General features: G+C 38.2%; 5 protein-coding genes across 7 annotated transcripts; 1 reads left to right on the top strand and 4 right to left on the bottom strand.

Annotated features, from left to right (window-relative positions):
* The first annotated feature begins 916 nt into the window (after positions 1–916).
* On the top strand, positions 917–2,621 carry LOC106436853 (protein RMD5 homolog). 2 transcript variants are annotated; one of them, XM_013877833.3, is made up of 2 exons: positions 917–1,101; positions 1,299–2,621. In XM_013877833.3, the coding sequence occupies exon 2, from the start codon at positions 1,313–1,315 to the stop codon at positions 2,456–2,458; it is 1,146 nt and encodes a 381-aa protein (XP_013733287.2). In that variant the 5' UTR covers positions 917–1,101; positions 1,299–1,312; the 3' UTR covers positions 2,459–2,621. The 2 variants fall into 2 exon arrangements, with proteins under 2 accessions (XP_013733287.2, XP_048633863.1); XM_048777906.1 differs by having other exon boundaries at positions 1,014–1,101; positions 1,212–2,621.
* A 187-nt stretch (positions 2,622–2,808) lies between these two features.
* On the bottom strand, positions 2,809–5,654 carry LOC106436763 (heat shock 70 kDa protein 9, mitochondrial-like). The gene is made up of 5 exons (XM_022716385.2): positions 5,425–5,654; positions 5,205–5,266; positions 5,059–5,137; positions 3,800–4,987; positions 2,809–3,719 (listed from the first exon to the last, which is right to left on the bottom strand). Exons 1-5 carry the CDS (start codon positions 5,497–5,499, stop codon positions 3,075–3,077), a joined length of 2,049 nt encoding a protein of 682 aa, XP_022572106.2. The 5' UTR covers positions 5,500–5,654; the 3' UTR covers positions 2,809–3,074.
* On the bottom strand, positions 5,641–7,545 carry LOC106357919 (uncharacterized protein At4g37920-like). 2 transcript variants are annotated; one of them, XM_048777891.1, is made up of 6 exons: positions 7,287–7,545; positions 6,859–7,139; positions 6,624–6,789; positions 6,312–6,556; positions 6,049–6,236; positions 5,641–5,972 (listed from the first exon to the last, which is right to left on the bottom strand). In XM_048777891.1, the coding sequence occupies exons 1-6, from the start codon at positions 7,462–7,464 to the stop codon at positions 5,711–5,713; spliced, it is 1,320 nt and encodes a 439-aa protein (XP_048633848.1). In that variant the 5' UTR covers positions 7,465–7,545; the 3' UTR covers positions 5,641–5,710. The 2 variants fall into 2 exon arrangements, with proteins under 2 accessions (XP_048633848.1, XP_048633852.1); XM_048777895.1 differs by having other exon boundaries at positions 7,293–7,534.
* A 316-nt stretch (positions 7,546–7,861) lies between these two features.
* LOC106436527 (serine hydroxymethyltransferase 1, mitochondrial-like) lies at positions 7,862–17,339 on the bottom strand. Its single transcript, XM_048777886.1, has 15 exons — positions 17,084–17,339; positions 16,964–17,014; positions 16,745–16,831; positions 16,544–16,665; positions 16,359–16,435; positions 16,153–16,277; positions 15,969–16,061; positions 15,799–15,891; positions 15,528–15,725; positions 15,338–15,442; positions 15,199–15,264; positions 15,038–15,115; positions 8,425–8,536; positions 8,251–8,361; positions 7,862–8,154 (listed from the first exon to the last, which is right to left on the bottom strand). The coding sequence occupies exons 1-15, from the start codon at positions 17,168–17,170 to the stop codon at positions 8,006–8,008; spliced, it is 1,554 nt and encodes a 517-aa protein (XP_048633843.1). The 5' UTR covers positions 17,171–17,339; the 3' UTR covers positions 7,862–8,005.
* An 81-nt stretch (positions 17,340–17,420) lies between these two features.
* On the bottom strand, positions 17,421–22,026 carry LOC106436609 (agamous-like MADS-box protein AGL21). Its single transcript, XM_013877657.3, has 8 exons — positions 20,566–22,026; positions 18,927–19,005; positions 18,570–18,631; positions 18,323–18,422; positions 18,170–18,211; positions 17,993–18,076; positions 17,753–17,899; positions 17,421–17,671 (listed from the first exon to the last, which is right to left on the bottom strand). The coding sequence occupies exons 1-7, from the start codon at positions 20,745–20,747 to the stop codon at positions 17,762–17,764; spliced, it is 687 nt and encodes a 228-aa protein (XP_013733111.1). The 5' UTR covers positions 20,748–22,026; the 3' UTR covers positions 17,421–17,671; positions 17,753–17,761.
* Positions 22,027–27,354: the final 5,328 nt, after the last annotated feature.

Here is a 27,354-nt window from a genome sequence, read left to right as displayed (position 1 = left end):
AGATCCATAGTGAAGGTATGTATATAAATGATTCATGTTTCTTGTATAATAAAATTAAAAATGTCTTATTTAAATTCTAGTTTTCTTCTTATATTCAAGTAACGAGGTAGGTTAAATGAGTTTAAACTCGTTTACATAATGGTAAAGACTATAGATTATAATCTATCTAACAAAAAATAAACATTTAATTGATATCATGTGAACCCTGTTTATTTTAAACCACACAATATCTAAGGACAGAGCTTCTTTTTTTTTTGTTAAAAAGGACAAAGCATTTTAAACAGCACTCACTATTGGGCATTGGTACCTTTTGAACCAATAGTAGAAACCTAAAAGCAAAGAGTTCAATACTAGTTGTTTTCCATCTTGGTCATGAATATCTTCTTGAAACTTGTTAATGGAATCCAACGCTTAAACATGTGGAATGGAGTAGGTTAGTAGTATTATTATGTAGTATATACTCTTTTTTTGTGCACTATTATTATTATGTATATACTCTAAATTTAACTTTTTGATTCTTCCATTGGTTATTTCTCATATTAAATTGTAAATTTGTAAATATTCCATTACAGATTCCAAGTTTGTCTCCTTGCGGGGGAGGCTTATTCTTTTTTTTCTTTTCTTGCGTATCTCAATATTTTCACACTGCACACAAAAAGAGTTTTCTACTGATGTCATAATTAAACGCATTATTTTCATGATTTTCTGTTTCCGTTTTCAGGGTTGCTCATTGTTAAAATCAATCACAAAAACATAGACTAGTAGTATGTAAAATAAGTTAAAAAAAAAAATATTTGGACCTCCTCTGACTAACATTTGGGCCTCTAAAATAAGTTAAAAGGAAAATATTTGGACCTCCTCTGACTAACATTTGGGCCTCCTCTTCCGCTTATTAAAATAACAAAAATGGGCCAGTCCAGAACAAAATCCATTACATGAATCCAACGGTTGAGATCCATTGGTCACCAATAACATTGCACGTTATCGTTTTCTAGAAGCCGTAAAGATAAAATAATAATAATCTGGTTTCCTCCTTCGTTCGACGGTTCGACGACTTTGATCCACACCATCTTCATCTCCTCACCCCTCGATCGATCTCAGGTATCGTAATCTCTCTGATCTTCCTCTCGATGACTTCCTTCTCCGCTTCGTTTCCTCGATTTCGCGAATCGTTAGATAGAAACTGACGTAGATCTTTTGATTCCTTTTAGATTCTTCGGTTAAGCTTAGATTCGATTTGAAGATCATTTAGATCCGAAACGTTTGTAGTATTGCGATGAAGAATCTTTGATTCTCAGGTACACATTGATTAATGGAGTTAAAGAGCATCAAGGACGCGTTCGATCGCGTCGCGAACAAGCACAAGCTCTCCCACACCAAAACGCACGAGATCGTTCATATGCTTTCTCAAGAACTCGACAAGGCGTTGAGCTTGATGCAGGATACTCAGCTCGATCACAAATCCATCCTCGTCGACGCCAAGAAACTCTTCACGGACAAGTCTCCAGCCGCTCAGCTCGAATCCGCTGAGAAAGAGCTCAACGTGGCTCTCACCAAGTACCCCAAAGTCCTCGAGAAGCAGCTCAACCCCGAGATAGCGAAGGCTTATAGAACCAATGCGGAGTTCGATACTCATGTGGTTAACCAGATCATCGCTAACTTCTTCTACCGTCAGGGGATGTTTGAGATCGGTGACTGTTTCGTCGCCGAGACTGGCGAATCTGAGTGTACTACGAGGCAGTCTTTCGTGGAGATGTATGAGATACTTGAGGCTATGGAGAGGAGAGATCTTGCACCGGCTCTTAACTGGGCAGGGGCTAACTCTGAAAGGCTGAAGCAAGCGAGGTCTGATCTGGAGATGAAGCTCCACAGCTTACAGTTTTTGAAGATATCTCAAGGCCAAAACTCGCAAGAGGCTCTCAGCTACGCGAGAAAGCATTTTGCTGTGTATGCAGATAGCTGTCTTTATGAAATCCAGAAGCTTGTTTGTTCTCTCTTATGGGACAAGAACCTCGAACAGTCGCCGTACTCGGAGTTTCTCTCTCCCGTTCTGTGGGACAATGCGGTGAGAGAGCTGACGAGGCAGTACTGCAACCTACTCGGCGAATCATCTGAGAGTCCGTTGAGTGTGACGGTAACGGCTGGTACGCTAGCTTTGCCTGTGCTGTTGAAATACATTAACGTTATGGCGAACAAGAAGCTCGATTGGCAGAGTGTGGAGCAGCTTCCTGTGGCCGTGGAGCTGCCAGAGGAGTTTCAGTTTCATTCGGTGTTTGTCTGTCCCGTCTCCAAGGAACAGTCGAGCGAGGATAATCCTCCGATGATGATGTCTTGTGGCCACGTGCTTTGCAAGCAGACTATCACCAGAATGTCGAAGAATGGCGCCAAGACTTCTTTCAAGTGTCCTTATTGCCCGACCGATATAGACTCGACTAGGTGCAAGCAGTTATACTTCTGACCGGAAGATTTGGCGTCGGAATGTATTGCTGTGTTCTGTTTCGTTGAAGGTTTTCATGTACAAAAATCATCAGGGAAGTTTTAGATAATTCGGACATCCCATCCATAAGAACGTGTTTGTGTTTGTTCCAACTTTCTAAATATAGAAATTCTTTACATTTCCATAATTAGCTTTTACTACTGTTTCAAGATCTTTACGCTCACTATTCAGTTTGTAATTTTTCTTCTTGGCTTCAGACCTTTCAATCTTTCATTTACCAAATCCGAAAAAAGATCAAGTTGATTTGGTATTAACGAGCTTTTCTGAAGAGAGTTGTTCAATGTATGCCACTAACGGATCAGCTGCAATAATTGAACTCTTTCAAATAATCCGTCTGATAATTGATTCAATGGGTCAGAACATTATCCAGTCCGGCTAACCGGTTAAGATGATAAAAACCAGAAACCAAACAAAGTAACCAAGAACTACATCCCAAATAATGAATTGAGTATCAGAGATTTCAAGAACAAACTCTCCAAAGACGTTTTAAAATACACAAAACTAATCAAATCTGTGAGGGATGAAATAATGCATGTCAACTTATTTGGAAACAAACCGTATGAACCGGTTTGCTACCTCACTTCTTTGAACCGCTCGCCTCTTCGAATTCAGCTTCAGGTGTCTGCTCAATCCCGCTTGAACCTTCACCTTCACCACCAGAGGTTCCAGACGAACCGGATCCCTTGGACATGTGCTCTCCAATCTTCGACACTGCCTTGTTTGCAGCTTCTAGCTTAGCCTTTATGTCCTCGATTTCTTCACCAGCCATTGCTGTCCTGAGGTCTGACACTGCAGTTTCAATCTCAGAGGCAATCTCAGCAGTAATCTTCTCTCTGTACTCACTCAAGCTCTTCTCAACGCTGTAGATCGTGGTATCAGCTGTGTTCCTGAGGTCGATAAGTTGCTTCTTCTCTTGATCCTTGTGTGAGTTAAGCTCAGCTTCTTTCACCATTCTGTTGATCTCATCGTCTGAGAGACCACCTGAAGATCTGATTGTGATCTGTTGCTCTTTATTCGTTGCTTTGTCTTTGGCTGAGACAGTCACGATACCATTTGCATCAATGTCAAACGTAACTTCGATCTGTGGCATTCCTCTAGGCGCAGGTGGGATCCCAACGAGATCAAATTCTCCTAGACTTTTGTTGTCAGCTGCCATCTCACGCTCTCCCTGAAGAACTTTGATTCCCACTTGCATTTGGTTGTCTGCAGCTGTGGAGAAAACCTAAGAAGCAAAACCACAATTAGCAATCAATACACTGTAAGATTCAGTCACCAACTACTATCTTCTCCAAGATCATTTACCTGAGACTTCTTGGTGGGGATGGTGGTGTTTCGGTTGATCAACCTAGTGAAGATACCTCCAAGTGTTTCGATACCTAGCGAGAGAGGAGTCACATCCAAAAGGAGCAACTCTTTGACATCACCACGGAGGATACCACCTTGAATAGCAGCTCCCATGGCAACAGCTTCATCGGGGTTAACACCTTTGCAAGGACTCTTTCCAAAGATCTCAGAGACTATATCTTGCACTTTGGGAACACGGGTCATTCCACCAACAAGAAGAACCTCATCGATTTCCTTAATCGAGACTCCAGCATCCTTCAAACAGTTTTGGCACGGGCTTCTTGTTCTCTCGATCAACTTGCTCACCAGAGCTTCAAACTTGGACCTGGTCAAGGTTATGTTCAAGTGCTTCGCTCCAGAAGCATCTGCGGTGATGAAAGGCAAGTTGATCTCGGTCTGAGACGTGGAAGAAAGCTCGATCTTAGCCTTCTCTGCAGCTTCTCTCAGCCTCTGGAGGGCGAGCTTGTCCTTGGTCAGATCAATGCTGTCTGATCTCTTGAACTCAGAAACCAAATACTCCAACAAAGTGTTGTCGAAGTCTTCTCCTCCCAAAAAGGTATCTCCATTTGTCGCTTTGACCTCAAAAACACCGCTTGAGATTTCAAGGATAGAAACATCAAAAGTTCCACCACCAAGATCGAACACAGCTATAACACCCTCCTTGTTGTTCATCCCATACGACAACGCAGCAGCCGTCGGCTCGTTGATGATTCTCTCCACATCAAGACCCGCGATTTTCCCAGCATCCTTCGTCGCTTGCCTCTGCGCATCGTTGAAGTAAGCAGGAACAGTAACAACAGCCTTGGTGATGCTCTTCCCGAGGTAAGACTCAGCGGTTTCCTTCATTTTGGTGAGGATGTTAGCACCAATCTGGCTGGGAGAAAACTTCTGCCCGTTGGCCTCAACCCAAGCGTCACCGTTCAGCGCCTTGACAATCTTGTAAGGAACCATTTTCATCTCCTTCTGCGTCTGGGGATCATCGAAACCTCTCCCGATCAAACGCTTGCTCCCGGAAATGGTGCCTGTTGGGTTGGTAACACCCTGGCGTTTAGCTGGTGTTCCAACGAGAAACTCACCCTTCTGGTTAATAGCAAACACTGATGGTGTGGTTCTTGTTCCTTCCGCGTTCTCAATAACCCTAGGAGTCTACAAAAACCATATCCAAAGTCAACACCTTTCCTTTTTTTTCAAAAACTTTAAAAATACAAAGTCAATACCTTTCCTTCCATCACTGCTACACAAGAATTGGTGGTTCCCAAATCAATACCGATCACATCATTCCCAATAGGCCTCGAGCTGGATTCACAAAACAAGGATGAGAACGAGAAGACAACACTACAAAGAGAGATAACTTTGAATTTACCAGAAAGGCCTGGCCAAGTGACCTAACTTCCCGATCAAATTCGACTTCCCATTTGAAGCAATCTGCAGATCCAATACCAACACTGTTAGCTTCTAGATTCGAAACGATTCAATCCATCTGATAATTTCAAACGCTAATCCATTTCCGATTACAGATCCGAGAAAGTGATCTCTCAAAGCGAAAAAGAAATTAAGATCGAGAGGGAAAAAAAAACACATACGGATCTAAACGCGGAGGCGGACGCCGTTTGGACTTCACGGCGGCGGAAAGCGCGTAGAATCGCGACGGAGGCCATTTCTTTAGCTTGGAGGAAGGGTTTAAGGTCGGAGATGTGAATGTATGGCTGCGCGTAGGGTTTAAGTGATATATAGGAATAAAAATTCGTGGGCTACAAGTCATGTTGACTTTTCTCCACGACTAGTATGGGCCAGGCCCATCAGAAATAATAATTTATTAAAGGAAGTCCTTGTATTTAGTCTTAATTTCAAATTTCGCTGTTTATTCTACTAAATTACACTCTCCCCCCTCCTTTCAGTCAAAAATTCATCAACGGAAGTAGTAGTGTCTTCTTCCTTCTTCGTGTTTCCATCAGCCACAAACGTCTTCTTGTCCAAATACTCCTCTTCGATGGTGTCTTTGAGGACGAACAGCCGCTGGATAACGATAGGTTGGCTCATCTGTTTAGCTTCTCTGATGTCAGTCTCTTCTTTGTTGAGATGGTAAGCGTCGAGCATTATCTTTATCCACTTGTGCAGCTCCTTTGGCGTCCTGTGTGTGTGTTTCATACTCTTTGTTTAGAATCAGATGATACAGCAAAGGTTTTGGATGTTCAATGTTTACTTACGTGTATAATGCTTTAGGGTCCTTGGCTTCATGGTCATCCCCAGGAGAGAATGCTGTTGCTAGAGCAGAGAATCTTTCTTCCGGGTCTGTTATGTTGAGCAAGTACTTTAACAGTTTGATCTCTTTAGGCGTGATGCTTCTAAGACTGCTCTTTGTAGCTTTGTATAATTGATACATTATGTCTTTCGCCTGTTCACAAAAGAGTAAAAGAAGCTTCATCTTTGGTATGAGAAGATTGTAAAGATCAAATATTTTTTTTGTTACCTCGTTTGTAACGGTTTGAGACTCTTTAGCAGCAGCATAAGCAGAGTTTATTAACAAAATCAATGAGGAATCTAGTTCCTTGGCCTTAGCGAGGCTTCTGATCTTTTCACAGGCAGTATCCACGGAGGAAGAGTTTAAGATATCATCAAACTTTGCTTGAGCATTATCTAAAGTCTCAACGTTCTCCAGTGTATTGTCATAAGCACTCACAGCGGATAAACATCTAGCTGAAAGCCTAGCAACAGCTGCATCAAAAAAAGTCATGAAACTGTAGGAACCAAATAGAAACATAGTTAGTGTCTTTAAGTATACCATCTCTGTCTTCTAAGCCATCAAGAGTTTCTGATAACAAAGCAACGTAGCGAAAAAACTCTCCGGTGAAGTCTCTACGTCTCTTGGCAGCGATGGCGTTTATGTCAGTTGGGTTCTCTTGAATCTCTTTCAAAAGATCATTGTGCTTCTCCATTTCCTCATCTATCTGCAAACCAACACTCTCATTAGCTCCTAAGTACTAAACAGCTACTTACAAACCAAGATTGATACTAACCTTTTTGACTTTACTCTCAAGAGAAACAAGCTTCTGCTTCAATAAGGAATCAGTTTCGGTATCAGCTCGTGTTCTGCAACGCTTATAGAAGTTGACACTGTACTTGTTCCACTCATCTCTTAACACCAGATACTTCTTCCACTCTTTAACTTTGGGTTTCTCGTTCAAGAAAATGTCAATGATCTTGTCGCAGAACTGAGCCATGGTGTAGCCTTGAGCGACCTCAACTTCCATCGGATCCTCAACAACTCCAACCTCAACAGTATTTTTCACTTCCGTACCTAAAACACCATTTTCGTTTTCATCAAAAAATCTTCTATAATATGACAAAACCCATTTGTCTAAATCCACAGATGTTTTAAATTGGAACCTAAAGGAAAGAACTTTTTGGTAACTAAGCAGAAAAGATGAGAACTTTATGAGCTTACTGGTAGTGGTGCTGACAGTGTCAGTAGCAAAGGTGAGACTTGAGGTTTTGCGTCTCCTTCTTCCTCCATTGATGAAAGCAGAGAAAGGGAGAAGAAGGGTTTGAGGTTTACTGGGAGGGTAAGACAGTAACTTATCCGCCGACGAGAAGAAGATTGATGTTTCCAGTAAATTCGCCATTTTTTCTCGGACTTGTTCGTCTTGGTGACAGAGGATAAGAAGAGAGACAAGGGTTGTCTTTGTGAAATAAAAAGATATTTTGTAATGTTTTACAAAATTTTGGGGCAGAACTGTAAATACTAACACAACTTGCATCATCTTGCAATTTTATAAAAGTGTGATATAGTAACACCTGAAGATACAAATAATTGAATTACAACATGTTAATCCATTGTAAAAATCATTTCATAAACCCATATACAAAAGTATCATATGTTTTAGATAATCTCTATTGTATATAATATTTTTTTTGGTATAGAGTTGTTTTAACTATGCATCTTCATTTTGAGTCTGACCATCTCCACCACCTTCAATGTTGCTAGTATTGAACTGCACACGAGGCTTGCCCATACTGAAATTAAGAAATCTTGCATCCATATTGAAAATTCAATATTTTTCACATACCATAAGATAGAGTACATGCATCATATTATCTATACATTACATGGAAGTTCAAAGCATCATCATAATAAAAGACTTGTTTGTAGGGATAAAGACATATTCAGTTCTTGTACTTCATGGTTTCTTTCTCAAACCCAATAGTTGGGAACTGCTTAGCGAACTCCTCCACGTCGTGGCGCAGCTTGGCAATCTCTGATTGAATGGCTGAAGATGATTCCATTGCTGACACAAAATCTTTCAGCTTGGTTCCTGTATTTTTTATAACACAACAAACGAGTTATCTAGCATTTGCTTATATGGAACAGAAAAACATAAAGAATCATTTGATCAGAGAAATGAATCAACCTTGAGCTTCGGATTTGACTTTGAGAGCCAACTTCACAGCTTTGTCAAAGTATTCAGCTACTTTGGCAAAGTCTTCCTCAACAAAACCTCTGGAAGTGAGAGCAGGTGTACCTAAAATGGCAGAGAAATTTCAGGGTGAGGTTTCAAAGGAAAAGCATAAGTAATGATTCTTACCCATTCTGATTCCACCAGGAACCATGGCAGAAACATCTCCAGGAACAGTGTTTTTGTTGGATGCAATGTGAACAGCTTCCAACACTTTCTCAACTCTAGATCCATCAATTCCCTGCAAACCAAAAAAAAAAACAGATAAATAAATTTTTTTTTTTTTTGGGCAAACATTGCATTCATTATAACTAGAGTTTACTCTCCTAAAGCGGAGTTCATTACAGAGCTCATAACAGAGCCAGCGAGAGCAGATTTTGCCACCAAATCTGCTTCGGAATTGAAATTACGAGAGATAAAACTAAAGGAGATGACCTCAAAGAGAGAAACATAGTGATAGATATCAAACATGATACCGAACAGTTCAGGAAGATGCTCTCCCGCCTTCAATAACTTGATGAGGGAAGAGGAATCAGAGAGAACCGCCAGGGATCGGACGTTTGAGAACACGGCATTAGAGACCGCGCGATGAACGGCAATGGCTTCCGCCATGATAGCCGATGATACATGACCACAAGCTCCGGAGAAGGCCGGAGGATGATTCAGAACTTCACCCGAGTAGACACCTCCTATACCACATTTTCCGGTGTTGGCATCCCACGCTGCGTCTACATTAACCACCAGAGTGCCTTGTGGGAAAATAGGTGGGGGGCTAGGCGATCGAAGCTGATTTGGGTGGAGAGAGATAGCTCGAGGTATCGACACCTCATTAGTAAATTGTGCCTGAGCCCATTCCTTAGCATCCTTAACACTCTTAAGCACTATCTCTTTGGCTGAGAAAACCCGGTTCTCATACAGGAGGGAGTTTCTTGCTTTCCATAAATTCCAAAGGACCCATGGCCATAGTGGGGTAGTTACTCCCACCGGTGGAAGTGGAATGTACCTGGTTCCTTGTTTAATTAACTCTGTCATCGAAGAGAGAAGCCTCGGAGGTCGTTGCAGTATTGGCATTAGGCTCCACACTTCCTCCGCCAGCGGACAGGTAAGAAAGACGTGGAGATCATCTTCCTGGCCATTGCACTTCTTGCATCTAAAGCTCGCAATACCCCTCTTTTCTAGATTTGCACTAACTGGTATCGCCTTTTTCACAAGCCTCCAAATAAAATCTTTCAGCTTCGGTGCAGTTTTGACATTCCAAATATGCTTGAGCCACTCAACCGGATCATCCTCGGTATTAGGCATTCTTGCTCCTGTCATACCAATGCCATAACCAGTTTTTGTGGAGTATTCCCCTGACTTCTCAGGTAGCCAGCACAGCTCGTCCGAGGAAGGTGTGGAGCTGGTCTTTATCTTCAAAATAGCCTCCTCATACTGGGGTACCAAGCTCCTGATTTTATGGACTTCCCATTTATTTGTAAGTGGACATAAGAGTTCGCTGACCTTAAGTGCTTGGCTTTCTTTCGTCGGGGGACCAATAGGCATTGTCGGTTTGCTGAACGATAGCCACGGGTCATTCCATAGACGTATTGTCTCTCCATCGCCCACAACCCAACTCAGTCCTTTTATTAACAGCTCCCTGCCTGCCAGAATACTCCGCCATCCGTGGGAGGCAGTCGATGATATAGTGCACTCTAGGAAGGTGGATTTCTTTGCATATTTACCCAACAAGACCTTTGCTAGTAAAGAAGTGGGGTTCTTGAGTAACCGCCATCCTATTTTGGCAAGAAGAGCGTCGTTAAAAGTTTCAATATCTCGGAACCCAAGTCCTCCTGCATATTTTGGAAGTGTCATAGTATCCCATGCTACCCAGCACATCTTCTTCTTATCCGGACTTGCGTCCCACCAAAAGCGTGTAAGCATAGACTGAATTTGGTTACATAGAGAAACCGGCAGTTTGAAGCACGACATGGCATAACAAGGCATTGCCGCTAGAACAGACTTGAGCATGATTTGCTTCCCGGCGCCTGAAAGATATCTCGATGTCCAGCTGTGAGCCTTCTGTCTTATCCTGTCCAGAATAGAGGCGAAGATGTCCCTTTTCCGTCGACCAAACTGTTCTGGCAGCCCCAAGTATTTACCTATACCACCTTCAGTGGAGATAGACAGTGATTCCTTAACCCGAGCTTTCACTGCAGCTGGGGTTTTAGCCGAGAATGTGATCGCTGATTTCCGTGGATTGATCATCTGTCCCGAGACTGCCTCATATGTCTTCAAAACCGTAAGTAGCCGTGACACACAAGAAGGTTTGGAGCGGCAGAAGAACATTGTGTCATCGGCGAAGAGTAGATGGTTTACCGGTGGGCTGTTGCGAGAGACCCGAACCCCTGGAAGTGATCCATCAGCTTGCCCCTTCTCGCATAGAGCGGATAAAACTTCCGTACACAGTATAAAAATGTGGGGAGAGAGGGGATCGCCTTGACGTAATCCGCGAGATGGTTTAACAGCTCCTTGTGGTGCACCATTAATCAAGAAGGAATATGATACTGATTCAATACAGCTCATAATCCAAGAGATCCATGTCGGATCAAACCCGAGCTGGATTAAGACTTCTCTCACGAATCTCCATTCAATCCTATCATAAGCCTTACTCATGTCAGTTTTCACCGCCATAGAGCAACGCTTTTTGGCCTCCGATGTTCTCAGGAAATGGAGAGTTTCATGGGTAATGAGTACGTTGTCCGAAATGGATCTTCCCGCTACAAATGCCGATTGCGTGTTGGAGATAAGGTGAGGCAGTAACGGTTTGAGGCGTCTGGTGAGTATTTTAGCAATGATCTTGTAGTGAGTGTTACACAAAGCAATCGGACGATAGTCTGCCACCGTTCTCGGACCCGTCACCTTTGGTATAAGTCGGATGTGCGTCTCATTCTGTCGCGGGTGAAGGTGGGATGAGGTGAAGAAGTCTCGAACGTCCGAGATCACATCCGCACCTACAATGTGCCAGTAGGACTGGTAGAAAGTTGCTGAGAAGCCATCGGGGCCTGGCGCCTTACCCCCATTAATAGATTTCACTGCTTCTCTAATTTCCGAATCGCTCGGTATAGATGTTAGCCTCTCATTCATTTCCGGAGTGACCTTTTTGGCGAGCAGACCCTGGATTTGTGAAAAGGATTCATTCCCATTCGTTGTGAATATTTGGGTGAAGTAGCCAGAGATAACCCGAGCTATTTGTTCTTCCTCATAAACTGCTCCTCCCTGCACATCCTCAATCACCGAAATGGAGTTGATGGTTCTTCTTGTCCTAGTCGCTGCATGGAAGAAGCCCGTATTCCTATCACCCTTTTTCAGCCACTGTATCCTACTCCTTTGCTGCCAGAATTGTTCCTCGGCCAGGTACGCTTGTCTTAGTTCAGAATTGAGCTTTTCAATCCGTTGAGTATCCGGGTTTGGACTTGATAGAGCAATCTCAAGCGCCTCTTGGTTCTGTTTGATGACCTTGTTACTCTGGATTTGTTTCTCCTTAGCCCAATGTATGATGTTTCTTCTGCAGTTATTCAACTTTCCAATAACAGAATCTAACGGTGATGAGTTCCAGGCTTTTTCGACCACCTCCGTCACTTCTTCTTGCTCTGTTAGTGCTCTGTTAAATCGGAATAGACCTCTTCTTTTGGTCTTATCGGCATTGAAGTAAGTTAGCAAAGGACGATGATCCGAGCCTTCAAACCGTAAATAACGGCATCTTCCCAGCGGGTAAGTTTCGGACCATGCGCAGTTGCTCATGGTTCTGTCTAACCTAGACCTTATGAAGTGCGTGTGTCTGTTACCTCGCCAGGACAGTTCTTCTCCCGAATGTTTAAGGTCCCAAAGACCGTTTTGAGCAACGAAAGACCGAAAGGCTGTGAAAGAACCCTCCGGTCGTGTCGGGCCTCCAACCTTTTCTGCATTGTTGAGTATGTCATTAAAATCGCCCGTGATCAGCCATGGATCGTCTCTTCCTTGTCCCACTGCGCTTAATTTGTTCCAGAATGCTGCTCTATTCTCCGCGGCAGGAGTACCATACACAAAGGATACAAAAGAAGAGGTGCCTTGATATATAATTCTCGTGTCAATAAGGTTGGGAGAGGACTCGAGAATTGTAATATCAGTATCATCATTCCATAAAAGGGAAAGGCCGCCGCTTAATCCTATTGGAGGGACCGAAAAGTAGTGTGCAAAGTGCAAAGGTTGTAGCTTCTTATTAATGAAATCATCATCGTTCTTCGTTTCCATGAGAAACATTACATTAGGAGCCATATGTTTATGGATCTCCTTAATACGCCGGATTGTCTGGACACTCCCAAGTCCTTGACAATTCCAGCTGAGAATGGCTAAGGAAGAGATTTTTGATGGGGCCGAAAATCCACCCCTCCTCTAGTACTGCCCGGTATGAACACCGTAGTTGGCTGACTGATCTTCTTGCGTTGCTTACTTGTTCCTGCCTTATCACAAGGTAAATCTTTTTCTTGTTCAACCACTAGCTTCCTTCTTGCAGATGTGGCGGAACGTACCCCTGAAGTTTTCCTTTGGGTAAGGCCAAGTAGAGGGCTTCTAACAACCCGCTTCCGAATAGGGTTAACCCGTCTTTTACTTGCCGGTTTGCTCTGAGCCGCAATCGGGATGTTGGCTCTTCTAGTTTTTGCTCCGGAAGCACTAGACCCTAGTCGATGTGTTGCTGGGATCCTTTCGGACTCAGTGGGAATTTCCCCTGGGGGATCCTGATCCATGGGGACTCCCTCATCTACTCTACCTTCGACCTCCTGAAGTCGTCCATTCTCAAAGCTAGGAGCCTGCCTAGTAGTCTGTTCCTTCGATTGATTTGATCCAGAGAGGCGTTCCAGTGCTGATCTGCGTTCCTTAGAACCTGATTTTGATCCAGCTTTGGTATTAGATGGCCCTCCGAGCCGTTCTTTGATGGTTCTCGTCGGAGTAGTTTCTGGTCTAGCTTCTGCTGGAGGTGCTTTCTCTAAATGGAGTGGAGGCAGTGTCCTTAGATCTGAAACTTCTGGTAGATTAGACTGCTGGTGAGCAGATGATCCCACGCTAGGCCTGTTTCTTTCCACAACTCGATATTGAAAGGACGGTGCCTTGCTTCTGACGTAACAGGAGTTCGATCGAGCAGTTCGAGATATGATGGATTGATGTCTACTATAATCCTCTCGGCGATCAAAGCCAGATCTAGCATTGACTCTGTATCTCTCATGATGTCCATAATTGTCCCCATCCTGTCTCGAGTTTACATGGAGATCCTCCGGCCTTCTGTAGCCTCTTCTATCGTCGTGTCTCCTCTTCTCCGCTTCAATTCTTTGCAACGCAATGCTCTGCGTAATCCCGAGTTTTCTTTCTTTTGGAGGTAGGGCATTTACGGGTCTATGAGGGCAATCAACTTCCTCATGAAATAGGGAGAAACATGTAAAGCAGTGCTTCTCGATCTTAATGTACTCAAATTCCACCTCCGTAACATCCGCAGTTGGCAGCTCTATATCCATAGTCATCACGAGGGGTGCAAGCCCATTCATTTCCACCCAGATTCTAGCATCTTTGACATCCTTGATAGTACTTCTTCCGAGTTCACTTCCAATAATGCGGATAGTTCCTTCATGCCAAAAATGCAGAGGGATACCGTGGATTCTAACATTAAAGGAGATCTTGGATGGGAAATTCTCAGAGACTACCGGTTCCCATCGTTGGAGCAGCAACATCCAACGTTTGTAGTGGTATGGTCCTTTATCAAGGACCTGGAGGAGATCATACTCAGAGTCAAATTTGAATTGAAATTTATCTAGACCCAGCGGTCTTCCAATTATTCTCCCTTCAAGGTTCCAGACCTGAGTCATGAAGTCGATGACAGCTCTAATAGGTTTCTGAACTTGGAGATTCGTTAACCTGCCAATAATAGTAAGACGATTGGCCTCTATGAGATCCTCGTGGTCATTTGCCGGTATACGCACCGGAGGACGTTTAGATGGGAGCTCCGAAGGGGCCTGCCCTTTTCCTTTCTCAGATCTACTGAATCTTCTCTCCATTCTTCAGCAGGTGGAGTAATAAGCCGTACAATTACTAAAACACCGAACGGTCGTGAATCTTGGGTCCTAGGTTGTTATAAACGACCAAAACCAGTAGACCAACCGTTTGTAATCAATGCTCTGGTGATAAATGCTTCTCAAAAAGTTAGGTAGAAGCTTTTAACAGGATTTAGACTGCAACTTTATAAATAGGAGGATGAGAACGAGGTTATATCAACCCAAGCTTTGAACCTTCATCAAGTGTCTGCCATTACTAAGATCTACTTTTCACCAGGAGAGGAGGTCGATCCAAGCAGTAGATAGCCAGAGGAAGGAGGAACCGGCACAGGAGCGAGGTCCTGGCTGACCCACCGACGTCGTCGGGGGCTGAACCCGGTGAAGTTCCGTTCAGAAACCCTTGCTGGTCGGGGAGGCTGGCTATGGACCAGTGGATAATTCCAAAAGGGGTTAGACTTTTTGAATTTCTCAGGGAATAACAGAGGGTAAAAGGTTGCAGAGGGAAAGAAACGTGGGATAATAGGGGGAGTCAACTAGGGACTAAAGGATAAAGACTTTTCTCTACTTTAGTGCCTGGGAGAGAAAATCAAGAGACATTGTGTACTATTGTCAAACAGATAAATAATTAAATAAAAAGGATTTTTGAAGTAAGAAGATAATATAACAAATAAAGATCAAGTGACCTTGGGCTTCAGGTTCACTAGAACCAGATGGTTGTCAGTTCCACCAGAAACAAGTTCATAACCTTTCTCCATCAGAGTCTGCATCAAAAAATAAGTAGACATTCTATAGATAAAGTCAACAGTAAATAATGTACATATATGGTTCTTTTTTTCTTATTCACCTGAGCAAACTTTGCAGAGTTACTGAGGACTTGCTCTTGGTATGCTTTGTACTCTGAAGTAGTTGCCTGCAATTTAAAAAAAAAAAATCATTAAAGAAACTGCAAGTCCAATAAGAAATTTTAGTTCCATTCAATGTACCTGCTTTAAAGCAACAGCTAGTCCTGTAATAGTGTGGTTATGTGGACCGCCTTGAAGACCAGGGAAGACAGCTTGATTGATCTTGTCTTCAAAATCATACAAAACCTTTCAAAGAAACAACCAAATGAATGAGATATTATAAAGAGTATAGATAAATCTCACAAAACATTTTAGTATTTTGTTTATTTACCTCTTTGCCTTGTTTGTTAATTTCCTTAACACCCTTTCTGTAGAAAATCATGGCTCCGCGAGGTCCACGTAGGGACTTGTGAGTTGTGGTGGTTACAACATCTGCATACTCGAACGGTGAAGGGATTACACCAGCTGCTACCAAACCGCTTATGTGTGCCATATCTGCTAGCATCACAGCTTTTTGCTTGTTGCACACCTGCCAACAGAGTTAATTGGACTCAGAACTCAACTCTTGATTTACAATAGAATATGATATTGAATAATACTACCTTGCGGATGCGGGCATAGTCATACAATCGAGCATAAGCACTTGCACCAGCAACAATCAGTTTTGGCCTGAAAAGAGTAGCACTCTTCTCCATCTGCAGATCAAAGATTAATAAGCTGTATGATTAAACAATATGAAGTAGTGTTGTTACTTAATTGAATAATAATGAACCTGGTCGTAGTCGATAAAGCCAGTGCTCTCGTCCAAGCGGTAGGGCATAGTTTCAAAAAAGATAGACACAGCAGATATCTTCTTGGTATCAGTCTGCATGAGATACAAAGAGAAAACAAACAAACTCTTATAAATCAGAACACATAATCAGTTTCATTAACAGGATAATAATTAATGAAGGTACCTGGTAACCATGAGAAAGATGACCACCATGAGGAAGATCAAGTGCCATGATTCTCTCATGAGGCTTCAACAATGCAGTGTACACATGGAAGTTGGCAGGTGATCCAGACAAAGGTTGCACATTCACTGTATAATCAACATGACTCAGAATAAGCCATCAAAGGATCATACACAAGTCAAATACAAGAAATGAGTTGGTCTAATTACCTCCCCACTTCTCAGGGTCTAACCGGAAAGCTTCAAGAGCACGCTTCTGGCACAAGGTTTCCGCCATGTCTATGAACCTTCAAAAAGAAGTCAAGATTGGTCAAACAACCATGTCTACGATCTGAAACTGAATTTGTGACTCTAATTGCAAAACAAAAAAAAAAAAAAAAAAAGTCTGAACATACTCATTTCCTCCATAGTATCTAGCACCAGGGTACCCTTCACTGTACTTGTTAGTCATCACAGAGCCAACAGCTTGCATCACCGAGACAGATGTGAAATTCTCAGACGGAATGAGTTCAAGTCCCTTTGATAACATTAATCATTACAAAGATCAGTCCAAGTTACAGAAGGAACAAGATATTAAGAGAGACTAAATTAATAACCTTCCATTGTCTAGCTTTCTCATGCTCAATGATGTCAGCAATCTCAGGATCAACTTCCTCCAAAGATGCGTTAAGCTGTTTTGGCCACTGCAAGGAACAAAAGAGGCAGAACTTCATTAACCTAAATCATTGCTTGAACCGCAAGGAAACTAATCAGCAGCTGGAGATTAATTAAGAGAAAAAGGGTTTAAGGAGAACAAGGAAGAAGCAAAAGCTTACAGTGACACGAGACCTCTCCTTGTCATCAACAGCTTCACTTGGTAAAGAAGACTGTAAGAAACAACAACCACAAATCAGAAACACAAGATTCTGTCCTGATAGGATTCATGGGGGTGTTACCATGTAGCATGAAGATGATCTGATAAGAGGACGAATAGGTTTGTCAACTGAAGAAGAAAGCCTCCGAAGAGCCATAGCCATCGCCATTCTCACCAACCTCTCTGCCTCTCTCTCTCTGGAACCCTAGAAACAGATTTGAATTATGAAAAAGAATCAAGTGGGCTTATCCTCTGAAGAGAGCATTGTGGCCTCTGCTTTTGGCTGAGCTTTTGGTGGTTGCAAAAGTTTTTTGAATTTTTTCCCTCTTTTTTTTTTATATTTTCTTTTTATTTTGTTTTGTGGTTTCTTGTCATTATCTCATGTCACAGTCTCTCTCCACCAACGTTTCCACTCTATATGGTTATAAAAAAAAGACAACATATTAATATATACTCAGGATGAGTATAACAAACACCGGTTTACTTGTATTTCTTCTGTATTATATATGCTTCAATTATATAATTCAAATGCACAAGAGAATGAGAAAAATATATATATGATTGATGAGAAGAAACATGCTTGGTTTCTTGAGGTTTCTTCTTTGTTTCCAATTATTCAAACCAAAACTTTGGTTTGTTCTTCAACATCATGGTATCTTCGAACTTCAATCTGTGAATTTTTTTTACATCATTAATTAGTATATAAATATGCCTAAAGTGTTAATGTTGTTCATCAAGTTATAAATTCTACCACATGCTGTTATTCGCTTCCTCTTGGTGGGGTCTCATAATCGGAATGCTCCGGTTGGCTTAGCTGCAGCCGAATCTGAGTGTGTGATTCATCATCCGCGACAACTAGTTCACGGTGTGTAAACCCGTTTGTGTTTGTTGTATAAGCCTGCAAGACCCATTAATGAAGGTTGAAGCTATCACTTTGAAGCTATAATATAGTTATTTCCAAGTAAATGGACTTTGTTTATATCTTTATAACCTTCTTGTAGAGCTCCACATTTTCTTGATGAATCCTTTGTACTTTTCTTGACAATTCAACATTTTCCTGATGTATGAGGTACCTCTGCACCCACAAACCAAAATATTACAAAATAAGAATTAACATATGTTATTTTTTGGAGAACTTATATACTGATATGTAAAGAAATATGGTGACCTTTTGGCTTAGTTCTTGGATTTCATGAGTCAACATTTGTTCCTGTAAAATCCGGGAAAGCAATAAATTCTACTGAAATCCTTTGTGCTATATTATCGATCTTTGAGCAATAGACTAAAAAGTAGAAAACCAAGGTATTAATATAGCATATACCTTTTTCATACGAACTCCACGCAAACTTATCTCAAGTTGATTCTCAAGATTGTTTAGCTCGTTGACGCTCAAACCATTTAGTTGTTCCCCCATAATTTGTCTGCTTCATAGCAAACATGTAATCACAATGTATACGTAAGAGTTCTTCTTTTCTTTGTTCATGTATTTTCCGTGGATATTGTGATTAGAGACTAGTTATTATAATATGATATATGTTATACTTTAGTGGTATAGTTCAAAGGAATACCGATGGGTTTCTTGCAAAGCATGCAATTCTTGCCTTAGAACTGCAGCTTCTCTCTGCCAAAACTACAAGTAACACAATAACTCATCAAAAACATATATATGACGTTAAATTTCATTTAAAATGAAAACGAATTGTCTTTAGATACAAACTATATAAGCTTATCCAACTCTTGACGTTAAATTTCATTTAAAATGAAAATTCTCTTACAAAGTGACGCCTTGATCGTAGCAAAAGAAGCAGACATAACTGATTAATCTTCGAACTTTGTAAATTGACTAAATTCTCGTTTCAATACACACGATTCTAAAAACCTTTATCAATTTAATCACGTATTCTCATGTTTGTTTATATATGTACCTTTACTTCCGATGCGGGGTTTAATAGTTGTTGTTGTTCAATCTTGCTCTTGTTGTATCTATCAATAACTGAATTCATGCTGTTCAAAAGATTGGATGTTAGTAACTTGATCGTGGTGTATATCATATCAAATTATCACAGTAAAAAATATATCAGAAATTTTCCATGAGAAGTTGACGGAGAAATCTTCCAACTCCTCCATTGAAAAACCTTTCATACATAAAACTCATAGCCTTAATTTTTGTATTGCTATATATAGTTATCCTTAGTATGTTCTATACAGACAAAAGAGTTCTCAGGTTTTGTAATAGGCTATACAGACAACATAAACATACGCGCACGCACAACCTTTATATAAATTACATATGTAAACTAAATAGTATGTGTTTTTTTTTTCCAAAAAAAAAACTGCTTAGATGTGTATAGCAATACCTTTGAAAATATATAATTCTGAAGAAACCAAGGCCCGGTCATAAATATAATGGAATCACTGTGGCAGAGTACTTTTTAAACTAGATCCAAGAAACAATAATGTGTCAGGGCATATCATGTAGTCAGTTGGTTTCACGAACGGTGAACTCAACTATGCTAAGTTTCATATATTTAATGGTTCATGAAATCTTTGATACTTGAGAAAAAAAACGATAAAAATCTCGTATATAGGTGATCTTCGCTAGATAATCAAGGAAATTATCAAAATTTTATTTCACATTTATAGAACTCTTTTACTTGGCTGAACAAATAAATCTGCAATCATAAAAATCTGATTTTATCAAATTTTCAAAAAATCCAAAAACTCAAATAACTAGACTAAAAAAATAGTTGTTAATATATACTATTACAATTGTAAGTATATCCATGAATATAGACGCTCAAATTAATTTTATTTTTCTCTACGTTTATTCTCTTGATAAGAGTTTCTGATGAATAATTCAGATGATATCATGGTCCTGCATATAGTGTTAATATGCAACATAATTGATCTTTCATAATAAATAGTACTAAAATATCTAGAAGATGTTTATGTTTACAAATAGATAATTCTGTTAACGGATAAGAATAAGGCGTCTCCTAGTTTATTGATTTTGAGTAATTAAGCTCCTCTCCACACCAATCATTCAATCTTGTGATCTCAGTTGTTAAACGCTTTTTCCATAATATACTGATGCTTGAGCATTTGCTTGTTTTCTCATTTTCAAAACATTTCTATATTTGGAATAGGCAAACAATGAGCCTTAGCTACAAGTCATTGTCCACGCATGTATACACACAGTCACTAGCATATTAAGCCAAGTTTTTTTCGAACTAAACTTAAGTTTTCATATTCAAAGCTATCATTCTTCTTCAAAGCTCCTCATTTTCAATTTTATTTGTTAAAAATAAATTAAATTTTGTCGGCGATTCATACACATATCTTATTGTACATATAGTAAAATGTAACATGTTCTACCGACCGCAAGATGCAAAAAAGGTCCACCACAAATGAGTAAATCACACAACTAAATCTCAAATATACCCAACCCGTAGCATAAAATTATATAAGTCCGTATATATACGCACACATACACGCTTCCATATATATATCCACACAATCAAGAAGATGTACAGATTTGAGATTGAATAACTGTAAAAGAGGAACCTGGAGCTGGAAAAGTCATAGAGCTTTCCGGTACTAGAGAAGATGATGAGACCGACCTCCGCGTCGCAGAGAATAGCTAGCTCTTTGGCTTTCTTGATAAGACCCTTTCTTCGTTTGGAGAAAGTGACTTGTCTACTCGTAGAATCATCGATCCTTTGGATCACAATCTTTCCTCTTCCCATCAATTTTATTCTCTAATTGATTCTCCTCTGGTTCTTCTCTTTTCTAGGGTTTTGTTTTTTGTAGATCTTACCAAGACCAAAAGAGAAACGTAGACGGAGAGGGCGAATAAGGGGAAAGAGAAAGGTAGAAATAGAAAGAGAGTAAGGTTGAGCCAAGAGTCAACAATCTATTCGAGGAATAAACTAAGGATATATATATGCACACACACCTCTTAATTCGAGACATTTTTGGTAGATTAAATATATGGTAAGTACCAAGTTTCTAGTACAAAATAGTATTTGTGTATAATTTTAATAAAGGTAGAGAAAGGAAAAAGAAAAGCAACTAACGAAATAGAATGAAGTTCTTGTAAAGTTCCTAGGTTAAGAGTATATATAGATATAGTTCATATGTGTGTATATATATAACTTTAATCACTGATTCTTTTCATAGTTTAATTATGGGGGATAGTGGAAACTTAATGGAATTGTTTGGATAAAAAGGAGTGAAATAATATTAGACGTATAGTGTGATTTAGGTAAATTTCCATTATCAATAATATTTCCTTTTTTAACATGTCCGTACATGTTTATAGTTTATTTTTAGTCTTTTTCAGATGTCATGTGGAAATACTGAATGGGCGCATCACAGGACTGCGTCCCTCTGACAAAAAACACTTACTTAATATTTTGCTTTTCTTATTTAGTTATTTTTATTAGTGATAAAACAATCTTTTAAGATATTAAAGACCTTATTATGATCATAGGAAAAAGTAATATTTTTAATGGATATGTACGAAAGATATTTACCCAAAAAAGTAAGAAGGTAGATCGAACAAAATACATAGTACAAATAGCCCATATGCCTTTCTGTAAAAATACTAATTGAATAAATTATTTTATCAATGAAAATAGTATAAGAGAATTTATTAAATACACGTGTCAGACAGGAACTTGGAGTTGCGGCAATTCACTTTATTAATTGTTCTGTCGTTAGTTTCCAAATATGGTAAGATATTTAGTAAATATCACATAACTAACATTTGTTAATTCCGACGCCTTAATGCTTAATTTCTACTATCACATAAAGCATTTTCCCGTCTAAAATAGTAGTACTACTTTACTAGTTATGAAAAGTGACTTTCATCGATCTCTAACCCAACATTTTAGTGTTTGGTTATATTTACTTTTAATATACCGTCGTAGTTGTAACTGTAGAACTATAAAGTGGGTACATAATTAAAAATTTCACAGAAGAGTTTATGAACTCAAAAAATATACAAAGAATATAAGAATTGTAAGAAACTCCGACGACCGTTTTCAAATTGTTTATTTGATTCGGTATGATGTAGGCATACATTTAGCATCGTTACTCGTAAGTCATGTCCAACTAATCGATTGGATGCATCTTATTTAATACTCCTTTGGTTTACCTTTGGAAAAAAAACTTGATATACTTTAGTAAAAGGCGAAAGAATAGTTCGCTTTGTGTAATATATTACACCCAAAAAAAAAACTTTAATATATAAACATCAACCGAGAATCGACAGCATATTGGTTAAAAACGAAATAGTATACGAGGTTTTGTCGAATCGAGTCTAAACCACAATGAACTTGGTTTGATTTTAGAAAATCTTCTTTAAGACCGAGCTAGACCAAATCCAAGCCCTAATCAAATTCATCAAGTTCATACCCATGAAATTAGAAGATTTAAGTGGGACCCAAATAGCAACATGGTAATAAAGATCAATAAGGACCACGTGGGCTCGACTGCTTCGAACCAATCACATCTCGAATCTCAAACTCAACTGCGAATTTTGCTCTTTTTCTATTAAGAACGAATCTTAAAATGCTTCCAAGTGACCAAATCCCCAATTATCGTCATCTTAAGATAAAAAGATTTAGTTTCACTTCATGCCAGGTGTCAATCATCAGGGAATCATTTCGGTTTTACCAATATTAATCATTATTATCTTTAATTTGATTAAGTTTCAAGCTTTGGTTTTCTAGATATTTGAAGTTCAGAAAGAAACTTTCGACAAATTCATTCTTTGTTTAAGATATTTGAAGTTCAGAAAGAAACTTTCGACAAATTCAAGCTTTGGTTTTCTAGATATTTGTAGTTTGGGTTTTTGTTTCTTTACTGTATAAGAACCATTATTAAAGATAAAATGTTTGCACATAACTAAACAGAAAATAGAAAACATGTATATAAGCTATAATCAGGACGGCTCTGAAATTTTGGGGCATGTGGTTGTTTCTATATAAATTTTTTTTTTTACAAAATTAAGAGCATAAATTCTTCTTAGGGATCTATTTGTATATAATTTATTTCAAAAAATTTAGAAGACTATTGCAAATGTTTCACCTAGCATGGTCTAGGGCCGACCTTGCAATCAATAAGCTAATTGCAAAACACCAAAAAATAGGTTTCACAGATGACCTAAACATTGATTAAAATAGTTTGCTTACGAAAGTTTTTAGTGTTTATCACCACACCCATACTGACAACCTGTTCTTCAAATATCAGATGTTCATTAATCATGCACATGTATATGTATATTCTATAATGAAATACCTATTATGTTTATTTAATATATAGTTTTCTCAGGTGATTCTAATTGTAACTCTACAGTTTACACAGCTTAGCTATTTGTCACAGCACTTGAGCGTGTATCAAATCAAATTTTATTGTTTTTAGCATAATTAATGCTCAGTTAGATGGAATTTTTAAATCTGCGATTATGTTTTTTTCTTTTTTTGAAAGAGGTCAGGTCATTCTAGTCATGCGTGTATGTTATACATGATAACTTATATATCAATCAAAAAGTGATGGTTTTTAGACCCAAAAAAGTGATGGTTTTGGCGTGTTAATAAAGCTTGGAGATTTGTAATCCACTATATACCTTTGTATGGTTACCGTAAATTTCCATATTTTCATGATAACCTTTTCCAAAACGGCATGTTTAGAGAAATGTTAAATACCTGTTAGTTATAAACAATATATTTTCTGGTTAATGCTATCTAATTCACGCGAGAGGATACTAACTCAGAGTGATAGTGTGAATGATAATAAACCTTATTTAGATTATTGATCAGACCAAGAAAAGAAGATAAGAGGTGTTGTCCCTTTTGATGTTTAAAAATGAAATCCCACATGATCTTTCGCGGTCTATAAAGTTTTTAATTTTATCCTCTTTTATAGATTTCCGAAGATAATTATTATAGTTAGCAATTGCAAAGGTCGAGCTGAAAGAAATGGCATTGGAACTTGAAGACTGGTGGTAATTGTACCAAATGTTCCAAAGGTGTTGGCCATTATTTCATTTTTACATTCTCTGATTGTAATTTGTACTTTGTTACAACAGATGCGATGCCCGTTTAATTTTAAGTCGGATACATTTTATAACCAACGCAAATCTATTGGTATTGTTTTATTTTTTGACAGCCAAATCAATTGGTATTGAAAGTTGAACCGCAGCGGTTGCGGTTGCGGTTGCGAAAGTTTGCGGATGCGGATGGTTGCGGTTTCTAGCGGTTTTAAGAGATTTGTACGACTAGTTCTGCGGTTAGAAATTGGTGCGTTTGCGGGATACTTATGACTGGTTAACTACCAAATGCAGCAGCGGTTAAATAATAAATTAATAATATTTACATTTTATACAATTATAAAAATATCAAAAATAATAATATTATAATAAATATAAAAGTTATATTTAGAATGTTATACTTTAAATTTTTTAAAAATTATAGAAAATATTTTTATTTTAAAGTTTTATAATATTAAATAAAATATAATAGATATATTTTAGCATTTTTATAATTCTAATTTAATTTTTTATTGAATATTTTTATGTTTGTATTTATATTGTTTTGGAAAAAAAAAGAAATTTTTTTTATCCTCCCGCAACCGCAAACGCCAGCTGGAACCAGCTTTTGAATTTATGAAGTTCTGAGCGATTTGGAACGGTTTGGAGCGGTTTGAGCGATTGTTGCAAAACGCCAACAACCGCTACCAACCGCAAAAGCTGCGTTTGCGGATGGTAGCGGGAAAACCAGTCATACCCTTCAAAAAAAAAATCGAAACTTAAGAATACACCATAATTAAATATTGTGAGTCAAGATCAACGGTAACACTAGTTGAAAATGTCATCATAACTCACTAGCATATTAAAATTTTATAGTTTAAATAATGATTCCTTACATAGTTCTTAAAGCACTCCACGAAATGTGAGAGCATGATTTAAAGCGATATAGTGTGTTCCATAATTGAGTTTAGCTCAAAAAGGAATTGACAATTAATTTTTACTCAGTGCATTTGTCATTTACAAATAATTAATTCAATCGGTCATAAGATATACTTTTTAGTTTTTACAACATATGCCCCTCTAACAGAAATATACAAACTTAAATATTTGATCGATCTGGATTTCCTTCAGAGCAATCCTACCTATACAATATTTATATGCTGGAAAAAGAGTTAACACTAACGTTAGGTGAAGTGTGGATGATACTTAAAATAAAATTCTGGAAGATGTCATAATATATGCATATATATATATTTCTTGTTTATGAAGAGATGTCATAAAAGAATCACTCACGGTGATACATAAAAGCTATAAAATATCAGAAATCTAATATATATATATATATATATCCACTTCAAATTTTGAATATCGAAACATCTTGTATTTAAATTAAGATATTAAATAATCAATTGTCAAAAACTACATAGAAATCCAGATATTAATTTTTAAAAGTAAATATCTTAACATTATATTAATTTCTCTTTTAACATATGTAGCATGTATTATATACATAACATATAACATATATCATGTCATAATAAATTAATATTAATATATATAATTAAATTTATAAATTATTTATATATATAATGTAATTAATGTAAGATGTAGGCCTGGGCGTTTGGGTACCCGTTGGCGTTTGGGTCGGGTTTTTCAGATTTTGGTTCTTTTTTATAACATTTCCTAGGTCCCATTCTAGTAAATTTGCAAGTACAGGCCGGGTTCAGATATAACACATCGGGTTCGGATCGGTTTTGTATCACATCATAGAACCCATAAAGTAACCATATATCATTCGGATTCGGGTTATATCGGATCGGTTCGGATATACCCGAAATAAAATCTAAAATCTAAAAGCAAAATATAAGAAATATATACTTATTTATATATAATTAAGTATTTAAAGTAGTTATTTAAATTTTAAATACTTATTGTTAGATACCATATCAAAATAAATATGAAATTGAATATTTGAAGTATATATTCATGTTTCATATAATTACATTGTATATTAGTTTGGACATTCGGACCGGTTTTTTTGGATATCTTTTTGGATTTTTTTGTTTTTTTCAGTTTTTTTGGTTACCCGTTCGGGTTCGGTTAATAACACTTCGGGTTCGGATATTTTTTGTACCACCTTACGAGATCCATTCATGTATTTTTTACATTTCAGACTGGGCCGAGTACGTATCAGGTTTTTTGGTTCGGATTCAGTTCAGATTTCAGATTATGGATTTTATGCCCAGACCTTGTAAGATGTGTTTAGTTCTAGTTTGATATAGATGTCCCAGTTCAGTCGATCCAAATAATCGATAATATTACATTGATATAGTATATTACATTTATCAATATAAATTATGTATATATTGATTACATTAATATATAATATAATCAACATACGTTATAAATATTATATTAATATAATATTATTAACCAAGTGGTCCTAACTTAGTGGTAAATGTATTTCAGCTGGGATTTTTGCCATGGATTCGATCATTTTTCGCCATTTATAAACATTTTAAGTGGCAAAAAAATTCAGATTTTTATGAGTCTCTTAATAATTAACCTTTGGGTAGATAGTATTTGAGATCGCACCAAATTTGTAAAAAAAAATATTATTGATTATACTATATCAATATGTAATCAACGTAAGAACTTCCCTTATTAGTCTTATGGCCCAAAACCCCTAAAGCCCATAAGCGGATAAGCCTAAACTTATTTATCCATTCCATAGTGTTTTCTGTCTACCAAAGTCTTCAATCAATAATGTAACCTAGATAACTTCGTACTGTTTACTTCGGATGGAAACATTAAAAAGTATTTACACGTAAATGCTGACAATATATCTCAGTTTTAACGAAGTTTGATTTTATGACATACTACTAGTTGGAGCACACAACAGAAAAGTCCAATAATACACACTTGCGAGCCCACTTCCCAGTGACAGTGAGTATCATATTCACTTGAATCTTATGATACAAACATATTTTCATACAATAGTATACAGAAATCTTGGAAATGAGACGTGTAAGCAACGTATTGGGGATTGTGTCATGGCTTGTCGACTTTGTGTCAAACCAGAACTACACACATCGACTGGATTTGGTTTCAGTCAACGAAGCTAAACCCAATCCTATTTTCATGACCAGTTTAATAGGTCTTGATATTGCGATCGGTAGTGATAACTTTCAAAATCGAACAACTATGTGTATCTGTCAAGTAACACTTTATATGAAAACACTAACCATCATGATAGTATATTTAAATATAGTATTTTATATTATTAAATATGTGGTTAGGAGTACATATATGAAAAGTAA

Source organism: Brassica napus, chromosome A1 (assembly GCF_020379485.1).
Source record: "Brassica napus cultivar Da-Ae chromosome A1, Da-Ae, whole genome shotgun sequence".
Taxonomy (NCBI): Eukaryota; Viridiplantae; Streptophyta; class Magnoliopsida; order Brassicales; family Brassicaceae; genus Brassica; species Brassica napus.
This window is presented reverse-complemented; position numbering and strand designations above follow the sequence as displayed.

What these genes read in the sequence shown, in the direction of transcription:
- LOC106436853 (XM_013877833.3), top strand. Translation starts at nt 1,313, where the DNA reads ATGGAGTTAAAGAGCATCAAGGACGCGTTCGATCGCGTCGCGAACAAG.
- LOC106436763 (XM_022716385.2), bottom strand. Translation starts at nt 5,499, where the DNA reads ATGGCCTCCGTCGCGATTCTACGCGCTTTCCGCCGCCGTGAAGTCCAA. An exon ending in CACTTGGCCAGGCCTTTCTG is followed by an intron (nt 5,138 to 5,204) that starts GTAAATTCAAAG and finishes TTGTGAATCCAG; the next exon opens with CTCGAGGCCTATTGGGAATG. An exon ending in TCCCCACCAAGAAGTCTCAG is followed by an intron (nt 3,720 to 3,799) that starts GTAAATGATCTT and finishes TTTGCTTCTTAG; the next exon opens with GTTTTCTCCACAGCTGCAGA.
- LOC106357919 (XM_048777891.1), bottom strand. Translation starts at nt 7,464, where the DNA reads ATGGCGAATTTACTGGAAACATCAATCTTCTTCTCGTCGGCGGATAAG. An exon ending in TGGCTTAGAAGACAGAGATG is followed by an intron (nt 6,557 to 6,623) that starts GTATACTTAAAG and finishes TTTTTGATGCAG; the next exon opens with CTGTTGCTAGGCTTTCAGCT. An exon ending in GACCCTAAAGCATTATACAC is followed by an intron (nt 5,973 to 6,048) that starts GTAAGTAAACAT and finishes ACACACACACAG; the next exon opens with GACGCCAAAGGAGCTGCACA.
- LOC106436527 (XM_048777886.1), bottom strand. Translation starts at nt 17,170, where the DNA reads ATGGCGATGGCTATGGCTCTTCGGAGGCTTTCTTCTTCAGTTGACAAA. An exon ending in AGGAGAGGTCTCGTGTCACT is followed by an intron (nt 16,832 to 16,963) that starts GTAAGCTTTTGC and finishes TGTTCCTTGCAG; the next exon opens with TGGCCAAAACAGCTTAACGC. An exon ending in TCCTGGTGGAATCAGAATGG is followed by an intron (nt 8,362 to 8,424) that starts GTAAGAATCATT and finishes CTGCCATTTTAG; the next exon opens with GTACACCTGCTCTCACTTCC.
- LOC106436609 (XM_013877657.3), bottom strand. Translation starts at nt 20,747, where the DNA reads ATGGGAAGAGGAAAGATTGTGATCCAAAGGATCGATGATTCTACGAGT. An exon ending in TATGACTTTTCCAGCTCCAG is followed by an intron (nt 19,006 to 20,565) that starts GTTCCTCTTTTA and finishes TCTTTTGAACAG; the next exon opens with CATGAATTCAGTTATTGATA. An exon ending in ATGTGGAGCTCTACAAGAAG is followed by an intron (nt 17,900 to 17,992) that starts GTTATAAAGATA and finishes TGGGTCTTGCAG; the next exon opens with GCTTATACAACAAACACAAA.